This window comes from Talpa europaea, assembly GCF_964194135.1.
Source record: "Talpa europaea genome assembly, chromosome: 15".
Lineage (NCBI taxonomy): Eukaryota > Metazoa > Chordata > Mammalia > Eulipotyphla > Talpidae > Talpa > Talpa europaea.
Window position 1 is genome coordinate 76029310 of NC_140083.1, and position 14197 is coordinate 76043506.

Genomic DNA, 14197 nt, shown 5'->3' on the forward strand with positions numbered 1-14197 from the left:
GGAGTGAGGACCACGTCCACAGAGAGGAGGAGGAGCTCCCGGTGGGGTTTGGGGCTGAGGGGGACCCTCTGGTTAGTGATGCGTGAAGGCCACAACAATGGCCTTGGCATAGCCAGCCTGGGCTGCTGCCACTTGGCATTTTGCCGGAATGGGTCATTAGTTAATCCTGACCACAAAAGCAATCATGGGTGGAAGTTTCGACTGATAGGATGACCTGCTCAGTGTCTGCACGTCCACACACAGGCACACGCCTTGGACCACATCCTCCTTCACAGATGCCTCAGGACCTCCTCTGGTGGTCCAGTCCCAAACCGAGGTGCTTCTGGACACAAATGTGGGGCCCTAAATACGCCCCACATTTGTGTCCAAAAGCACCTCAGTTCATATCCATGCTTCTGCCTGGGAAAGCATATGGAGCACCCGACCGGAGGCGTGGGGAGCCAGGTCCCGAGGAAGGGCACCTGGGATCCAACCGTAACTCAGTGCAGGCGGAGGGGACATGGGGAAAGCTGTCCTGCAGGCGGGGTCAGGTGAGACAAGAGGTCTTCTAGGAGAGTGGACAGATGAAGAGCTGGAGTGGCCCAGGGAGACAAACCAACCAAGAATGAGATGAGAACTACAACGACTGTTTCCTCCAGTTTGCCAAGTGATTGAAAGCGGGATGGGGTCAGCCCAGCAGGAGAGAACTAGAAACAGGCTGCAGGATCTTCTGTACTGACCATGCATGTGCTGGCTCCGGCCTAGATGGAGCTGTAGCCCCGAGGAAGTCAACATGGAGGGCAGACTCAGGTCCTGGGATACCTTGCTAAGGAGGACCCTGATGTTTTGGGGGAACTTTTTCATTCCGAAAAGGGAGTTATAGACACTGGAGATGGAGAGGACTTCCACCCTGGTTCCCACCCCTGCACGCTGCCCAACCTTTCTGGATTGCTGTCCCCACCCCAGTACTGCCTTGGGACACAGAACTTTTCTCCATCCCTCTCCCTGCCAAAGCCACAAGGTTTCTTGAAACATAAATGACTGAACACAGCAAGAGAGGTTAGTGGCAAAGGAACCCTCCACACACACCTCACTTTTCTGGAGCGAGGCCCCAGGTCTCCTAAGCCTGGTGCAGATTCCCTAACGCTCAGCACAGAACCCAGGGCAGTTTCCTGGACCTGTTCTCAAGTGGCAAGAAATCCTCTCTGACCCACAAACGTGCAGGGCAGGAGAACAACCATGGACGTTTCTTAGGGACTAGGTTCCCACCCCAGCCTCCACCAGATCCAGCCAGGGGGCCTGGGGGATGCTGCTTCCCCGAGGATTTCTGAGACAACAAGAGCCGATGGACAACACCGCGCTGTGTCCTGGAGACATACATAGCGACGCTCTGAGCTGGGCCTCTTTGTAGATCTGCGCACAGGACTCTTGCCATGGAAGCAATTAACCCCAAAGGGTTTCTAGCTGCTCAATGAAAAAGTCCAAAACATCCCCGTGTCCCGCTGGGCTGGGCTTGGCATGCGCAGCTGGGGGAGCTGCCCCTTTCCTTTCACCCCTTCAAAGACCAACACTAAACACGGATGAGGGGCAGGGTGCGGGCCCCTTCAGAAGCCCCGCTCTTGACCGGGCCTACATACCTCTCGCTTGGACTTCTGGGAGGACCTCTCGAGGATGTCGTCGCTGGAGAGGTCCGAGTCCTCTGAGAAACTCAACTGGCGCCGCAGCTGCAGCTCTGGGGAGAGAGGAGGCAGAGGGAGGACGGTGACCAGCCCGTCAGCACCACACGCACTCCCGACCCACGTCACGCGCGCACAGGGCGGTGGGTGAGGTCTCATCTCTTGCCAGCTCAAGTGATTCTTTGCCCACAATGAGGAGCAGTGGACGCCGACACTGGCCCAGGGGCCGTAGGTGGGCACACTGTGCCCCCGGCACGGCCTGCCCGGTACTGCCCTGCCCATGATGCCCATCTCTGGACCATGAGGCCCCACCAACGCCCATCGCCCTCACTATTTCAAGCTGGTTTCTGAACAAGTCTATTGAGTGGACCACACTCTGGGCAGCCCCGCTTCCCTCCACCTCGTCAGCACAGCGCCTAAGGACCCCGGGGGAGCAGCAAAGGCCAGCGGCTCGTCAGGATACACCTCAGGCTCTGCCCTAGCCAGGGCCTCGGTGCCGCCGTACCTGCTCTCACCACGGGAGACAGCCTGTGCTTGGCAGAGTCCACGGTGGCCCCGCTGGAAGGGGTGCTGGAGCAGGACCTGTCGTCCCCCTTCTTCTTCTTGTCCTTCTTGTACCCCGAAAAGACTGACTTCCACAAGGACTTGGGCTTGGCGGCTGCCTCCTCTGGCAGGCTCGGGCTGGGCTTCTCCGGGGGCCGGCCCTCCCCTTTGGACTTCTTCTCTTTCTTGTTTCTGCGGGGGGAGAAGAGCGACGATCTCTTCTTGCTCTTCCCGCTGGAGCCCTCGGATGAGGTCATGGAGCCGTCTGGGCCCCCCGAGTCTGAGGGAGGGGAGAAGACCTCCTCGCTGGTGGCTTCGTGCTTCCGGGTGGACTCCTCAGAGCCTTTGAGCCCCGGGCGTCTGGGGGAGTCAGGGCCGAGTTCTTTGCCCTTGGAGGGCACGGAGGAGGCTCTGCGGGAGGCGCTGGCTGCCAACTCCTGCTCCTTCATCCTGCTCAGCTGCTTGGCCATGGCATCTCTCAACGCCTGGCTCTTGACAGACTTCTCCCTGGCTCGCATGCGCTCCTCGGCCAGCTCCTTGGCTTCTGGGGAGACTACGGGCAGCCCCCTCCTCTGAGGCTGGGCCCCGCTCTCCAGAGCAGGCAGCCTCCCGTTCTCCTTGGCGAGCGGTGGGTGGGGGGGCTTCTCGGCGCGGGCCCAGTGGGAGGGGGGCGTGAAGAAGTTCTCCTGCAGGCTGGAGTCCTCGGTCTGCTCGTCGTACGTGTCCTCCACGTCGTCGGCAAAGGGGATCTCGTCCACACTCTCCACAAATGACTTCCGCACCTCCTCTCGGGGGGGCTGGGCTGGCTCCCGGGGGGGCCGCATGAAGCTGGGAGGGGGTGGGGGTGGGGTCACCGAGGCCTTGGGCTCTGCTTCTTTAGGCTCCGTCTGACAGGGCTTCCTCTGGAGAGTTGCGGGCTCTTCGTCCTGGGGTGGGGGCGGGGGAGGGCTGGAAGGTGGGGTGAGCATGGTGGAGTCCGAGGTGTTGAAGCTCTGGCTGCCTAAGGTCTTCATATTGGAGGAGCTCCCGTGGAGGCCCAGCCCAGAGCTGCTGGACAGGTCTCTCCGCTCCTCGTGGGCGCTTCTTAGCTCTCTGTCAGATGGGGACTTGGGGGTTGGCAGGGAGGGCGAGTCACCATCCGATTGTGGCAGGCCCAGCCTCTTAGGAGCAGATGGAGGTTTTAGAAGACTGAGCCCCTCACCCTGAAGGGACTTCTCAATGGCAGAGGATTTTAGGGGTGCTGGCTTAAGGGCAGGCGAGGGGAAGCTGGGCTCAGACCCCTTGCCCCGATCCACGGGGGTGAGCCCGAGGCTGCGGCGGATTTCGGCGCTCTTCATCCAGAACTCTGCCACCAGGTCGTTCCGTTTCAGGGCCTCGTCCACAGTGAGAGGGGTGCCCAGCCTGTCCTTGGTGTCTCCTTGGTGCTTGATGAGGGGTGTGGATGTCTTGGCTGGAACAGGCTGGAAGCGTATGGGGGACTTGGTGGGGGATGGGATGGTGGCCTCGGAGGAGGGCTGCGGCTGGGAGCAGATGGGGAACTGGCTGGAGGGGGTGGTGGAGGTGGGCAGTGGCGACAAGTGCTGTGAGCTAACTGGGGAGGTAGGCGTCCTGGCTTCCGGGAGAGCCACGGGCTGAGATCTGATGGGAGAGCTCACGGCTTTCTCATCGGTGGGGGCCTCTGCTTTGGGTTTCTCTTTGGGGAGCAAAAGCTCAGGGAAAAAGCGTTCCTCAGGTGATTTCACCTTGGTAGCAACAGGGGTGAGTGGGATTCCGGCTTCCTACAGACAAGATGAATAGAAGGCACTCAGATGTCAGGGCTTACTGATCAGCACAATACCCCCGGCCTTCCCCAGAGAGCTTCCCCCTAAAGGGGCTGTGCTCACAGAAACAAATCCGCCATCCCTTCAGATTCCAGTGGCTTCAGGAGAGGCCCTCTCACTTTCTGCTGTGATTGTTCCATTTTTAGAACTGCTCTACTTAGAGAATAGACTTGGCTTCGAGGGCTTGGTTAATCCTGTATTTCTGTGCACTGAGGTGAGCTCTGGCCAAAGAACACTAATAAATTCAGCCCTTACCCCCCACCATCAATTCCCTGGGGCCCCAATATCTCCAATGGACAAACATATGGGCCAAGCTGAAGACTTAAAATAGCTACTTATTACAAATTGTCCCTCCTGTGTGAATCCTTGTATCTCCCCATCCCTAGTAGCTCAATGAAGCTCCCCCATTTCAGAGATGAAATCAACAACTTCATCTTGCTTCTCAGAATCCCAGAGACACAGCCACACAGGCCCGCGTCTTGGTCTGGCCTCTCTCTCTGATCGGTCCTCAGATAGTACCTCCCAACCACGTTCACCATCTACTTATGTAGCATCTGCCAATGTGTGCTTCACACACCAATGAGAATCTGGATAAATGTTTTTAATTTCCAGTTACACATTCATTTTAATATAATATTAAGAAAAAGGCACCTGACATATTGAACCAATGATTCCACAAGTATTACTGTCTTAGTAAAAGATGCGTTTTTAAAATGGTGTGGTTGGGCCTCCCTGGTGGCCCAAGGGGTTAAGACACAACCTATGAAGCTATTGGCAGCCACCGCAGCATGAGTTCGATCCCCACCCAGGGAGCGACCCACATGGCGCAGCAGACCTCTCCTGTCTCGCCCACTGCTCCCCTCAGCAGTGTATTTCAGTCAGTCTGCCTGTTCTGTTCCCCACTCTGTCTCTGGTGAATCCTCTCACCCCCCCCCCACACCTCTGGCACGTACCCCAGTTCTTGTATGCATAAATAATATATCTTTAAAAAAAATAAAATGGTGTGTTTGGTGGACATGATAGTGTGGCGCGCAGGGAGGACTTGGGATCGGTACAGGACGGGAGTGGGAGATGCTGCTCTGGTGGGGATGGAGCTAGAACCCCAGGCCACTCCTGTCCTCAGCAGCCTCCCTCAGCACAAGAAACCAAACAAATGCTTTAGTTTCCCGGGAACAAGGGTGCTAGAGGGTTACCTCACCCCAGTCTTTGTGGGGTTCAAGCCAAGGACCCTAAGACAAAGAGAACGGAACATGTGTACTCAGGGTCTCAACGGTTGTCCCCTACAATGAGCCCCAAACCCTTACCTCTGCCTTGGGGGGACAGACTGGGGAGAACAGAACAGCTTGTTCCGCAGGGGAGCGGATGGGGCTGGAGGCCTGGGAGGGACCTGAAAAGAAGAGACACAGGATTGACAAGAGGAACCTCCCTCACTCCCGCTGAGGGTTCTGCAGTGGAGTCGGCGGCCTGCCAGCCGTGGTCAGACGAGACCAGAGGGAGTGGGCGCTGAGGGAGTGTTCCCACCTCCACCCATAACCCTGTCCAAAGAGCCAGTCAACTTTTCTTCACAAGTGTGACCTGCGTCTAAGCTTTGAGAGGGACCTTCTTCCTTTCACGCCCCAGACGACACATTGGCCAAAGGCTCCAGAGGCTGTGCACGGGCAGCGGGGACGGGGGCGGCGGAGCCCTGCCCCCCAGAGGCTGCTGTCAGTGCCGCCTGCGCTGAAGACCTGCCTCCTCGGTGCCCGTCTCGTCTGTGCGTGGCTCTCACAGGAATTCTGGAAGCTGTTTCTCCTGCCAACAGACTCACCTCTCCCCTGGTGCTCTGGGGTGGTGAGTGGCTGCTCCTCCTCATTTTCTGATACCCTCAGCTCCAGCTCGGCTTCTGCCTCCGCCTGGTGCCACTGGCGAAGCTGGGTCTCGGCATCCGACGGGACATCGTCAGACCAGTGCTGATCTGGCAGAGGGAAGGGAGGGCGCAGAATGGGCTGTGTGTCCTGAGGGAGGCCATGCCTCTCGCCCAGACCCCACCTTCCTCAGAGCACAGCCCAGCCGGTGCTTCAACTGCAGCGGATCTGGCTCTGTGCCCCCACCCCACACAAGCTTCTGAGTGGCCAAAAGCATGTCATCCTTTGCGACATGGTGTTCTCAGTTCTTGCAGAGTTCAGTTTTCTTTTTGAAATATAGCAACGGTGACACATGACAGGCCACGACAGAAACACCAGCTGCGCCTGTGGAGGGCAGGCCTGGCTCCACACATACGCCGGCAGTCTGCGTGTCCCTCCCGAGCACTCCCAGCCCGGCTGCCCAACCCACAGCTGAGGCCAACGCTCCCTCAGCCTCCCCTGGATTGTCTTCTCATTCCTCCCCAAACTAGTCCCTGCCCCTTCTCCCCCGCCCCGCCAACCAGAGCATAATTTCTAAAATACCCTCTCCTCTTATCTAGCTTGCAGAAGGCCTCTACTGGTTGAGAGACCCTGTAGAAAGCCCCAAATATGCTGCTTCTCCACCACAACTTCATGAATGTGCTGTGTCCAACAGTGGCTTACGGGCCCCTGAGATGACTCCCCCTTCTAGTTAGTGGCAGGACAAGGGACAAACCAGGAGACCAAATGGCCGTCTCCTCTGCGCTACTTGCTTTTGCTTTAATGCGCATTGTTTTATCTTTCCTGGGTTCAAATCGCTCTTGCGCTGTCCCGCTGTGGGGGACAGGGTGGTCACCACAGCAGAGGGGAGGCTCGGGGGTCCCCCATACCATCATCCAGCTCAGCACCAGTGTCCCCTGTATCCCCATTCTCTGCTGCCTCCCCTTCTATCTCGGCAGGTTCCGAGTCCACATCTTCCTCCAGGTCATGCTCATCAAATGGGACTGTAAAGAAGAAAGGTTCAAGGGAAGAAAAGGAAAGATGGGCAGAGAGACAGAGAGCTTTTGCAAGACTCAGGGCTGAAACGTGGAGCCCATGAGGAGAAGGGAGAAGCCGGGCTCTGAGGGGTCTGGATTTGGACCCCCAGGGTAGAAGTTGGACACGGGGGGCCTCTCTAAGGCAGTGTGTATGGGGGTGGGCTTAGGGCCATTTGAACACACAAGGATAGCATTTCTCAACCCTAGAAGGGCCAAGGGGAAGGAGAAGAACAGTTTAAGCCCTTCCTCGAGCAGCTGTTGCAAGGGCCTCATGGTTGAGAAAGACAGAAAGGGGGGCTCTTCTCCAGCCCAGCCAGCAGGTACCCACCCGCAAAACAGCAGCAATAACGGCTTCCAGTTATCAGGGCTTATCTGCCAGGCCCTGTGTTGAGCACGTCATGCTGCGAGTCATTCAATCCTCATCATAACACAAGTCGAAGGACTCTTGCTAATTCCTTTCTTTCGGTGAGAAAGAAAAACTGTGGTCCAGACAGCCCAGAGGAGCCGCCACATTATGTAAAGGGCCACACAACTTGGCCTGGCAGCTGGTGTCATGTGTCGGGGTTCACTGATGGATGAGGGACCAGCAGGAACCCAAGGGCGCTGAACCTCCTCTTTCAGAGGAGTGCAGCTTCTTTAGGGGACAGTTTAGAGGAAGCCTTTGTGAAGCATAAGGGAGAGGGGTGAGGGGATATGTAAAGCTCATTAACCGGGCTCAAAACTAGCCCCGCAGCAGCACAAAGTGAGGCAGGCACAATGGAAAGCATTTCCCCTGAGCAAGAACCAGCCCCTACACACACACACACACACACACACACACACAGACAGACACACACACACAAACACACAAACACCTCTGCACAAGGAGGACTCACACTACCAGTCTGGAGTAAGAGAAAGCAATTAAGAGAGCAGAGGAGCGCCGCTTGGAGGAGGCTGTGGAGCCCAGGCCTGAGGCTAACTGCCCATTCGCTGGACCCAAGGGTTTCTTCTGTGGTTCTAAGCACAGATGCCCTCAAACCATTCCCAAAGGGTTTCCATTCAGGAACAGGGGTTGCGCCTCATTTGCACATACATCATCTTGATGCCCAAAGTCTAAGGTAGGAACCAGCAGCTGCACGGCTGGGCACCTTTAGATGCCACACTGACACATCAAGCCGGGCGTGGTACCATCAGGGTCTCATGGCCCAGGCTCCCGGTCTGCATGTCCAGCCCCGAGGACACAATGGTGAACCTGGCAGGAGCACTGGGAGTGGAGCTCAAGGACAACTAGAGTGATGTTCCAGAAGGGGCCTCTTTGGGAGGGGGTGGGATGGGAAGAAAGGGTGGGGCGCTCCCAGGATGTGCTGCTGCCTGATTTCTTGATCTAAGTGGTAGTGATATGAGAATTTTTTTTTTAATAATTCCTTAAGCTGTACCCTTACCTTACCATTCCTTTTGCATACTCAGCTTACTGAAACTAAAGTGGCGACTCATGTCCAGCTTTTGGAGAACTATACAAGTAGGTCTGGCATGGACCAGACAATCTAGGTCATGGGGGGTGGGGAGCTCCAGCTAAGTCCCGGCTGGCAAGAGTTAACGTCCTGTTCCTCCCGAGATACCAGAGCAGCTCACAGAGCTGGTGATGCTAAGACATTTTGCTAGGAAGATGCTATCTTCTGTGCAAAATACTGGGGGAGAAACTACTCAGTTATTTCTCTAGGTTGACTCCTGGTCACTCAAGGCTGGCTCATGCCCAAGAGTGGAATTCTGAGGCACACAGTTTTGGGGCTCCCCCCGAGAGCAGTCTCAGGGCTGCCCAAGCTTTCCCTCTGGACAGCAAGTCCTCAGTTGCCCCACACCATTCCTGAGAAAGACAGACAGGCATCTCTTCCTCCCCCAGAACGCTCCTCCCTCACTGTCAACCCTGCCTGGCCATCCAGGGCCAAGGCCTGGCTGGACCCAACCCATGTCCCGGATGAGAGCCAGCACCGGGACTGGGGACACTGACTACACTTTCGCTGGCAAGTACACAGGAAGTGAGGACACAGGAGCCATCACACAGGTGTATGGCACCACCCAAGGCACACTGACCCCTGAGCCTCAATGACTTTCCTACTTAGAGTTTCTCAAAGAAATAGCTGCTGTAGAGTCAGAAGGAGAAGTCTACAGTTCTCAGGAACACCTTGAAAGGAAAAATTGTCACACATATCAAAAAACAAGCAAGTGTGAAATATCAGTGCAGCAGCAGCTGAAAGAGCTATGGCTTGGGGGGTGGAATTGGGATTAAATTGAGGTTAAGATGGGGTGCGGGGTGCTGGAAGCTGCCACAAGCTATGGAAGCCAGGAATCGCTGACATACTTAGCTTTGGGTTCATTTCAGCTGCCAGCTAGGAAGTCCTGACACCCAGCCTTGTCCACCTATCCCGGGGGTACAAACTGACCAGGTAAGGGTGACCAGTCGCTTCTGTTCACAGAGCCAAATGCCTCAGGTTCGGCTCTCCCTAGTGTGTGGGGTACCTCCTGGCTTGTGTGTGAGGACAGTGGGATGGGCTGGTGAAGGGGCTGGTGGTAAGGACCCCTGAGCACTGGCCCTGCCTGGCCCAAGAAGTAGCTGCCAGGTCAGTGGCAGGGGCGAAGCTGCCCTTCCTCAAGGGTGCTTGACAGTGTGTGGAGGCCACATTACTGACTTTGTGTGGGCACAGGCCGGGGACATTAAATGTCCCCAAGGGAAGCACTGTGCTGACAAATATGCCAGCAGCCCCCTGTACAAAACACCTCTCCAGAAAGGTTTAGGGGGGACAACTAAGGGTTTTCAGTTATCTCTTGGCTTTAGCTGAGACTTGCACCTCAGTCTGAAGACCCAGCTGCTGTGACCCTGGTCACAGCCAGCCTGCCCCTCTGTGTTTAGCTGAACAAAATCCACTAATCTTCCGCTCTCCCTTCTCCTCTGATAAGCTGGGTCTCCACGAGGCCCCCTAAGTACTGCTTCCTTCTCTGGTCCTTGGGTTGGTTGGTGGAATACTCACTGTCTCCTCTGCTTCCACACTCAACTACTACCCGGCTGGATGTCTACCGACTTTGCATCTCAGACGTAAAAGTGTTCCCTCAGCTTGTCTTTTAACCGACCTCTGCTCTGCTGCTTCCTCGGGACCTTCCCTGAGGGCACGGGAGCACTGGCCCATGCAAGGAGGGCTGCGGGTGAGGCATGCACGTGTCCCCCCCACCCCAACCTCGGCATGCACTACGCAGGCCCGAATTCTTGTGTTAAGGTACCAGCAGAGCTGCCGAGAGAGAGTGGTTGCGGTGAGTGGGGGAAGAACAAGCATCACCAGACTACCTCCAGAGACCGTCTCCAGCCAGGCCTGCACTGCCGCGCGGCGTATGGAGGGAAGGTCGGGCACTGAATTCAAAACAGACGATAAATACAGAGTTACACAAGAATAAGTGTTCCCGGGGTTGGGGGGGGAGGTCCTCCCTAAAGTCCGAAACAGAAGAGAAACTGCGGCGAGGTCACAAGCCAGAGGCCTGTCTGGCACTGCAGGGCCGGCCACCTGGGTGATGGGAATCCAGAAGCAGGAGGGGAGAGCAGACACAGAGGGGTCAACACCGGCCTGGGGCTGCAGAGTTGCTGGGTGTTTCTGTTGCTGCAAAAGTTGTTAACAGAGGTGGGTCTGACACGGTGATTCTAAAGGATGCGCACCTGAAACTTACAGGATGTTATAATGCACTGTTACTTCAATTTAAAAAATGAAATGATAAAAGGAAATAAAAGGTTGGTGAAGACGTGGGGCAGAGGAGGAGCAAACGTCCCATGAAATGCTGAGTTTCACGAAGGCAGAGGCCATCCTTTTATAAAGTCAAGCCCCATAGGGGTTGTGGCCCCAGCTGGCACTGATGGAACGTGAAGGTAAGAGAGCGAGACAGAGGCCACGGGACCAGGGTCCGTATTTGAAAGACAAGCACAGCAAGGACAGGAGGCCTGGAGGATGCCACAGCAGCTGCCACAGCCCCTAGTCTCTATTTGTTTTCTTTAATGCTCACTAGGCCTTTCATTGCTCGCTATTCCATCTTTATCCTACCACGGAACACAGGCCTGACTGAAGCCCTAAAACTGGAGATTATGCCACTCGGGAGACCGCCGTGATATAAATCCCTCCTTAAAGCTTCATTTCAGTTTGAAATCTGCCTCCCCTATCCCCTGTCTGCCAACACACATTCACACTCAGACACACGCCATGTGGAAAGCATCAGAACATTCTACCAAGTGTAGAAAGAGAAACCCTGCCCGGAAATAGTAGCCAATTCTTGATTTTCCCAAAGTCAAGTTCATTTTACTACTTTGCATCACTGGAGAAAGAACCTACAGCCATTGAAGCCACAGCGAGCTTTACATAGCCTTGGATGAGAGCCAAACGTGGTGGCGATGACTGACGCCAGGAAAACAGACTGTTCTGTGGACTCTTACTTTTGAGGGCCGGGGACAGCAGACACTCAGAGGGGCGTGGGGCCTTGGGTCTTGAAGAGGTTACCTCTAGAAGTAGAGGACTCGGAGGTTGGTACCATTCTCTCCTCCTCCTCTTTCTCGCGAATGTGCGTCCAGTGCACGTCGGCCTGGATCTCCAAGGGATCCGCGGGATTTATGATCTGCTGGAGCCTCTGTCTCCCGGCTGGTGTGCCAGCGAGGGTTCCAGGGTGCAGGTGAAGGGGATGGGGCCGGGAGAGGCAAGGGAGAAGGGGAGTGAGCAAGGAGAAAATAAATAGTCAAGGGAAGGAGGGAACGAGACACCACAGGAGAGGAAACAGAAAGAAAAGTTACAGTATTTACCGGTTTACAGTATTTAAATAAGAGGGAAAAATTGAGACTATGTCCTCGCGGGCGGGCACACGCACACACACACACACTCACACACTACTTGTTCAACTTGATTTAGTCATTTCGAACTTCACATATGCTGTTCATGTCAATGAAGAGAACCAGCCATTCTAAGTCCAAGGCAGGAAGACTTTCTGATGCTCTTTTCATCCGAAACTGCATTTGCAGGACCCAGATGCCAAGTGAGGGAAAAACAGGTTAGAGCAGGCCTGGGGAGGATTGCTCCTCCAGAGTCACCATTGCTTGACTCTGCTGCCCCGCACAGCGGGAGGGCCCAGCACACATCAATGGCTTCTCCTTTGAGACTTAAACGGAGTGATAACAGAGGTGTGAGATGCACTCTGCTGTGAATCGGCTAACTCATGCAGACAGGAAGGTGCTTTGTTGGCACTTTACTCCTTATCTCCTGCAGCTGCAATCCCCCTTCCACAATAGGCCTCATGCTGCATGCTGGACTGCGGGCAGGGACGCAGCTAGGGGAGAGGGCAGAGTTGGGGGAGGGCAACAGCTGGGGGCTAGGGGAAGCAGCGCTCTGGTCTATAAGTCCCCAAAGCTTGGGCAGTTCGTGGGCAGGGATAAGATAACACCTCTCTGCTTTTCCTGAGGTCAATGCCCTTCTTTAAACTCCACTGGGACCCCTTGACGCTCTCTAGGCAGCACACCTGGTTCCTCAGAGAACTCATCAGGGGCCCCTTCAGGTTATTCTTGCGGTCAGAGCCCTGGGAATCTGCATGCAGCCCCTGCCCTGGGGACTCCCTCTAATCAGAGTTTGGACCATGCCATACAGTTGGTTAAAACCAAGGGACAGCCAGCAACCTGGGGGTGGGGACACTATGAGAGTGAGGGGGGTGGCTTGTCAGGCAGCAAGAGCAGGTGCCACCTGATCTGAAGGAGCCTGGGCCTCCTGATGGGGCCCCGCACAACCTAGCTGAAGAATCTGGCTTTGGTTTAATCATCATAAGTATAACTTCTCGACTTGGGAGCAACACGAATGTACTATGGACTGAACGTACCTACAAGACCCCCAGACGTGGAGGGACAGTGAGTGGGGAGGGTCCCTCACGTGCTCCTTACTGGAGCTGTGGTCGCTACAGACTCAGTGAATTTTCCTAAGGTCGACTGGCCTCTATGGTGCTGGATGGGGCTGAGTCCCGCCAAACAGCCTGAATGTCTCAGGACCGAGGAGGATTAAGTCAAAGGACAATGTAGGCCTGTTCTTCACCTTGTGAGCAGCACAGGGAAAGTGAGTTTTCTATTTCCTGTTAATAAATGTAGCCTTGGGGGGTTATCAGTCAGCCTTCCCTCCTTTAACCTCAGAGAGATGTCAGGAGATGCAGTGGAGGGAGGCCTGGACCCCTGAGCCAGGCAGAGGAGCTCTGCCACGCCGGGGAGCGTGACTGACTTGAGGATTTCTACATTAGAGAAGAACCAAGTCTTAGCTCAATGAGGGGAACTTAGAGCCAAACACACAAGGGGCATAGGTGGGGCCAAACGGAATAAGGCTACTTCTGGAATGTTCTCCCTCTTCCCCTTGAATTGCTTTTGTCTCAGGTGCTACTTTGTCTATGACCGTCCATGAAGGCTGGGCTCAGGCAGACCGAGGTCTGCCAGGGCAGTTGTGCAAGACAGATCATTTCCTGTGGGACCTGCTCTTGGAGGCACGCTTTGGGGGCTGCTAGGGAGCCAGGGTGTGCGGTGGGTAAGGGCAGTGGGTACCTTTACATGTACCCGGGTCTTCTTCCTTTGAGAGGAGCTGGAGCCACTGGCCTTGCAGGAGTTCTCTATCCCAGGGGCAATACTCCCCTTCTACAGCAGGGGGAGTCAGACACCCACAAACAGCACCAAGAAGCCCGCGTGGGGATAAAGAATGGAGGGAAGAGAACAGAAAGGAGAGTTATCTTGGCTGCAAGGCAGTCTCATCCTGCCGCTGTCTACATGGGCTTGGAGCCCAAAGACACACACACCACGGGCCAGGAACAAAGGCCCAGAGCTTGGCCTAACTTGTCAGTACATTTCTCTAGTTAAAATCTGTCCCCTAGAGGTTTGGTCTTGACACCAGTTCCAGGTCTAGGAAATGAAGTCTGTGTGAGGGAAGCGGGGCCAACCTCCTGAAAAGGGAACAGGCTTTGGCCCTCAGCTGTGCTGGGGCTAACACCACGGAGCCTTCATCCGCAGATGAGACAGTTTCCAACAAATGCCTCTCCCCAGATGCGCTGTGGACAGGATCGCCTGACAAGCGGGATGCTGAGGCAGCCCTGGGCGGGTCAGGGTGCTGCAGACACAGCAGCATGAAGCAGATACCAGCGCCCACTGCCCTGCCCAATGCTGGCACCTCTAGGGCCAGACCTCGCTCAGGTGAGTGAGGAGGTAGGGGCGGGTCTCTACACTGTGGGTCTCACTCTGGCCTCATCTACACGGGACAACC

The 14197-nt window shown here is 55.7% G+C and overlaps 1 protein-coding gene across 5 annotated transcripts in view; it reads right to left on the bottom strand.

Moving 5' to 3' along the window:
* The window catches only part of MICAL3 (microtubule associated monooxygenase, calponin and LIM domain containing 3), a gene marked incomplete at both ends in the record, with an annotated part of 95746 nt that overhangs the window by 20626 nt on the left and 60923 nt on the right, over positions 1–14197 (bottom strand). For 2 of the 5 annotated variants that reach the window (XM_084255249.1, XM_084255248.1), the window contains 8 exons: positions 1617–1711; positions 2161–3976; positions 5323–5405; positions 5826–5972; positions 6771–6884; positions 10237–10299; positions 11429–11566; positions 13489–13578. In XM_084255249.1, coding sequence (XP_084111375.1) covers positions 1617–1711; positions 2161–3976; positions 5323–5405; positions 5826–5972; positions 6771–6884; positions 10237–10299; positions 11429–11566; positions 13489–13578 — 2546 coding nt within the window. Of the gene's footprint in view, positions 1–1616; positions 1712–2160; positions 3977–5322; positions 5406–5825; positions 5973–6600; positions 6885–10236; positions 10300–11428; positions 11567–13488; positions 13579–14197 lie in introns of those variants that run through there. The other 3 variants (XM_084255251.1, XM_084255250.1, XM_084255252.1) reach the window with 3 other exon arrangements.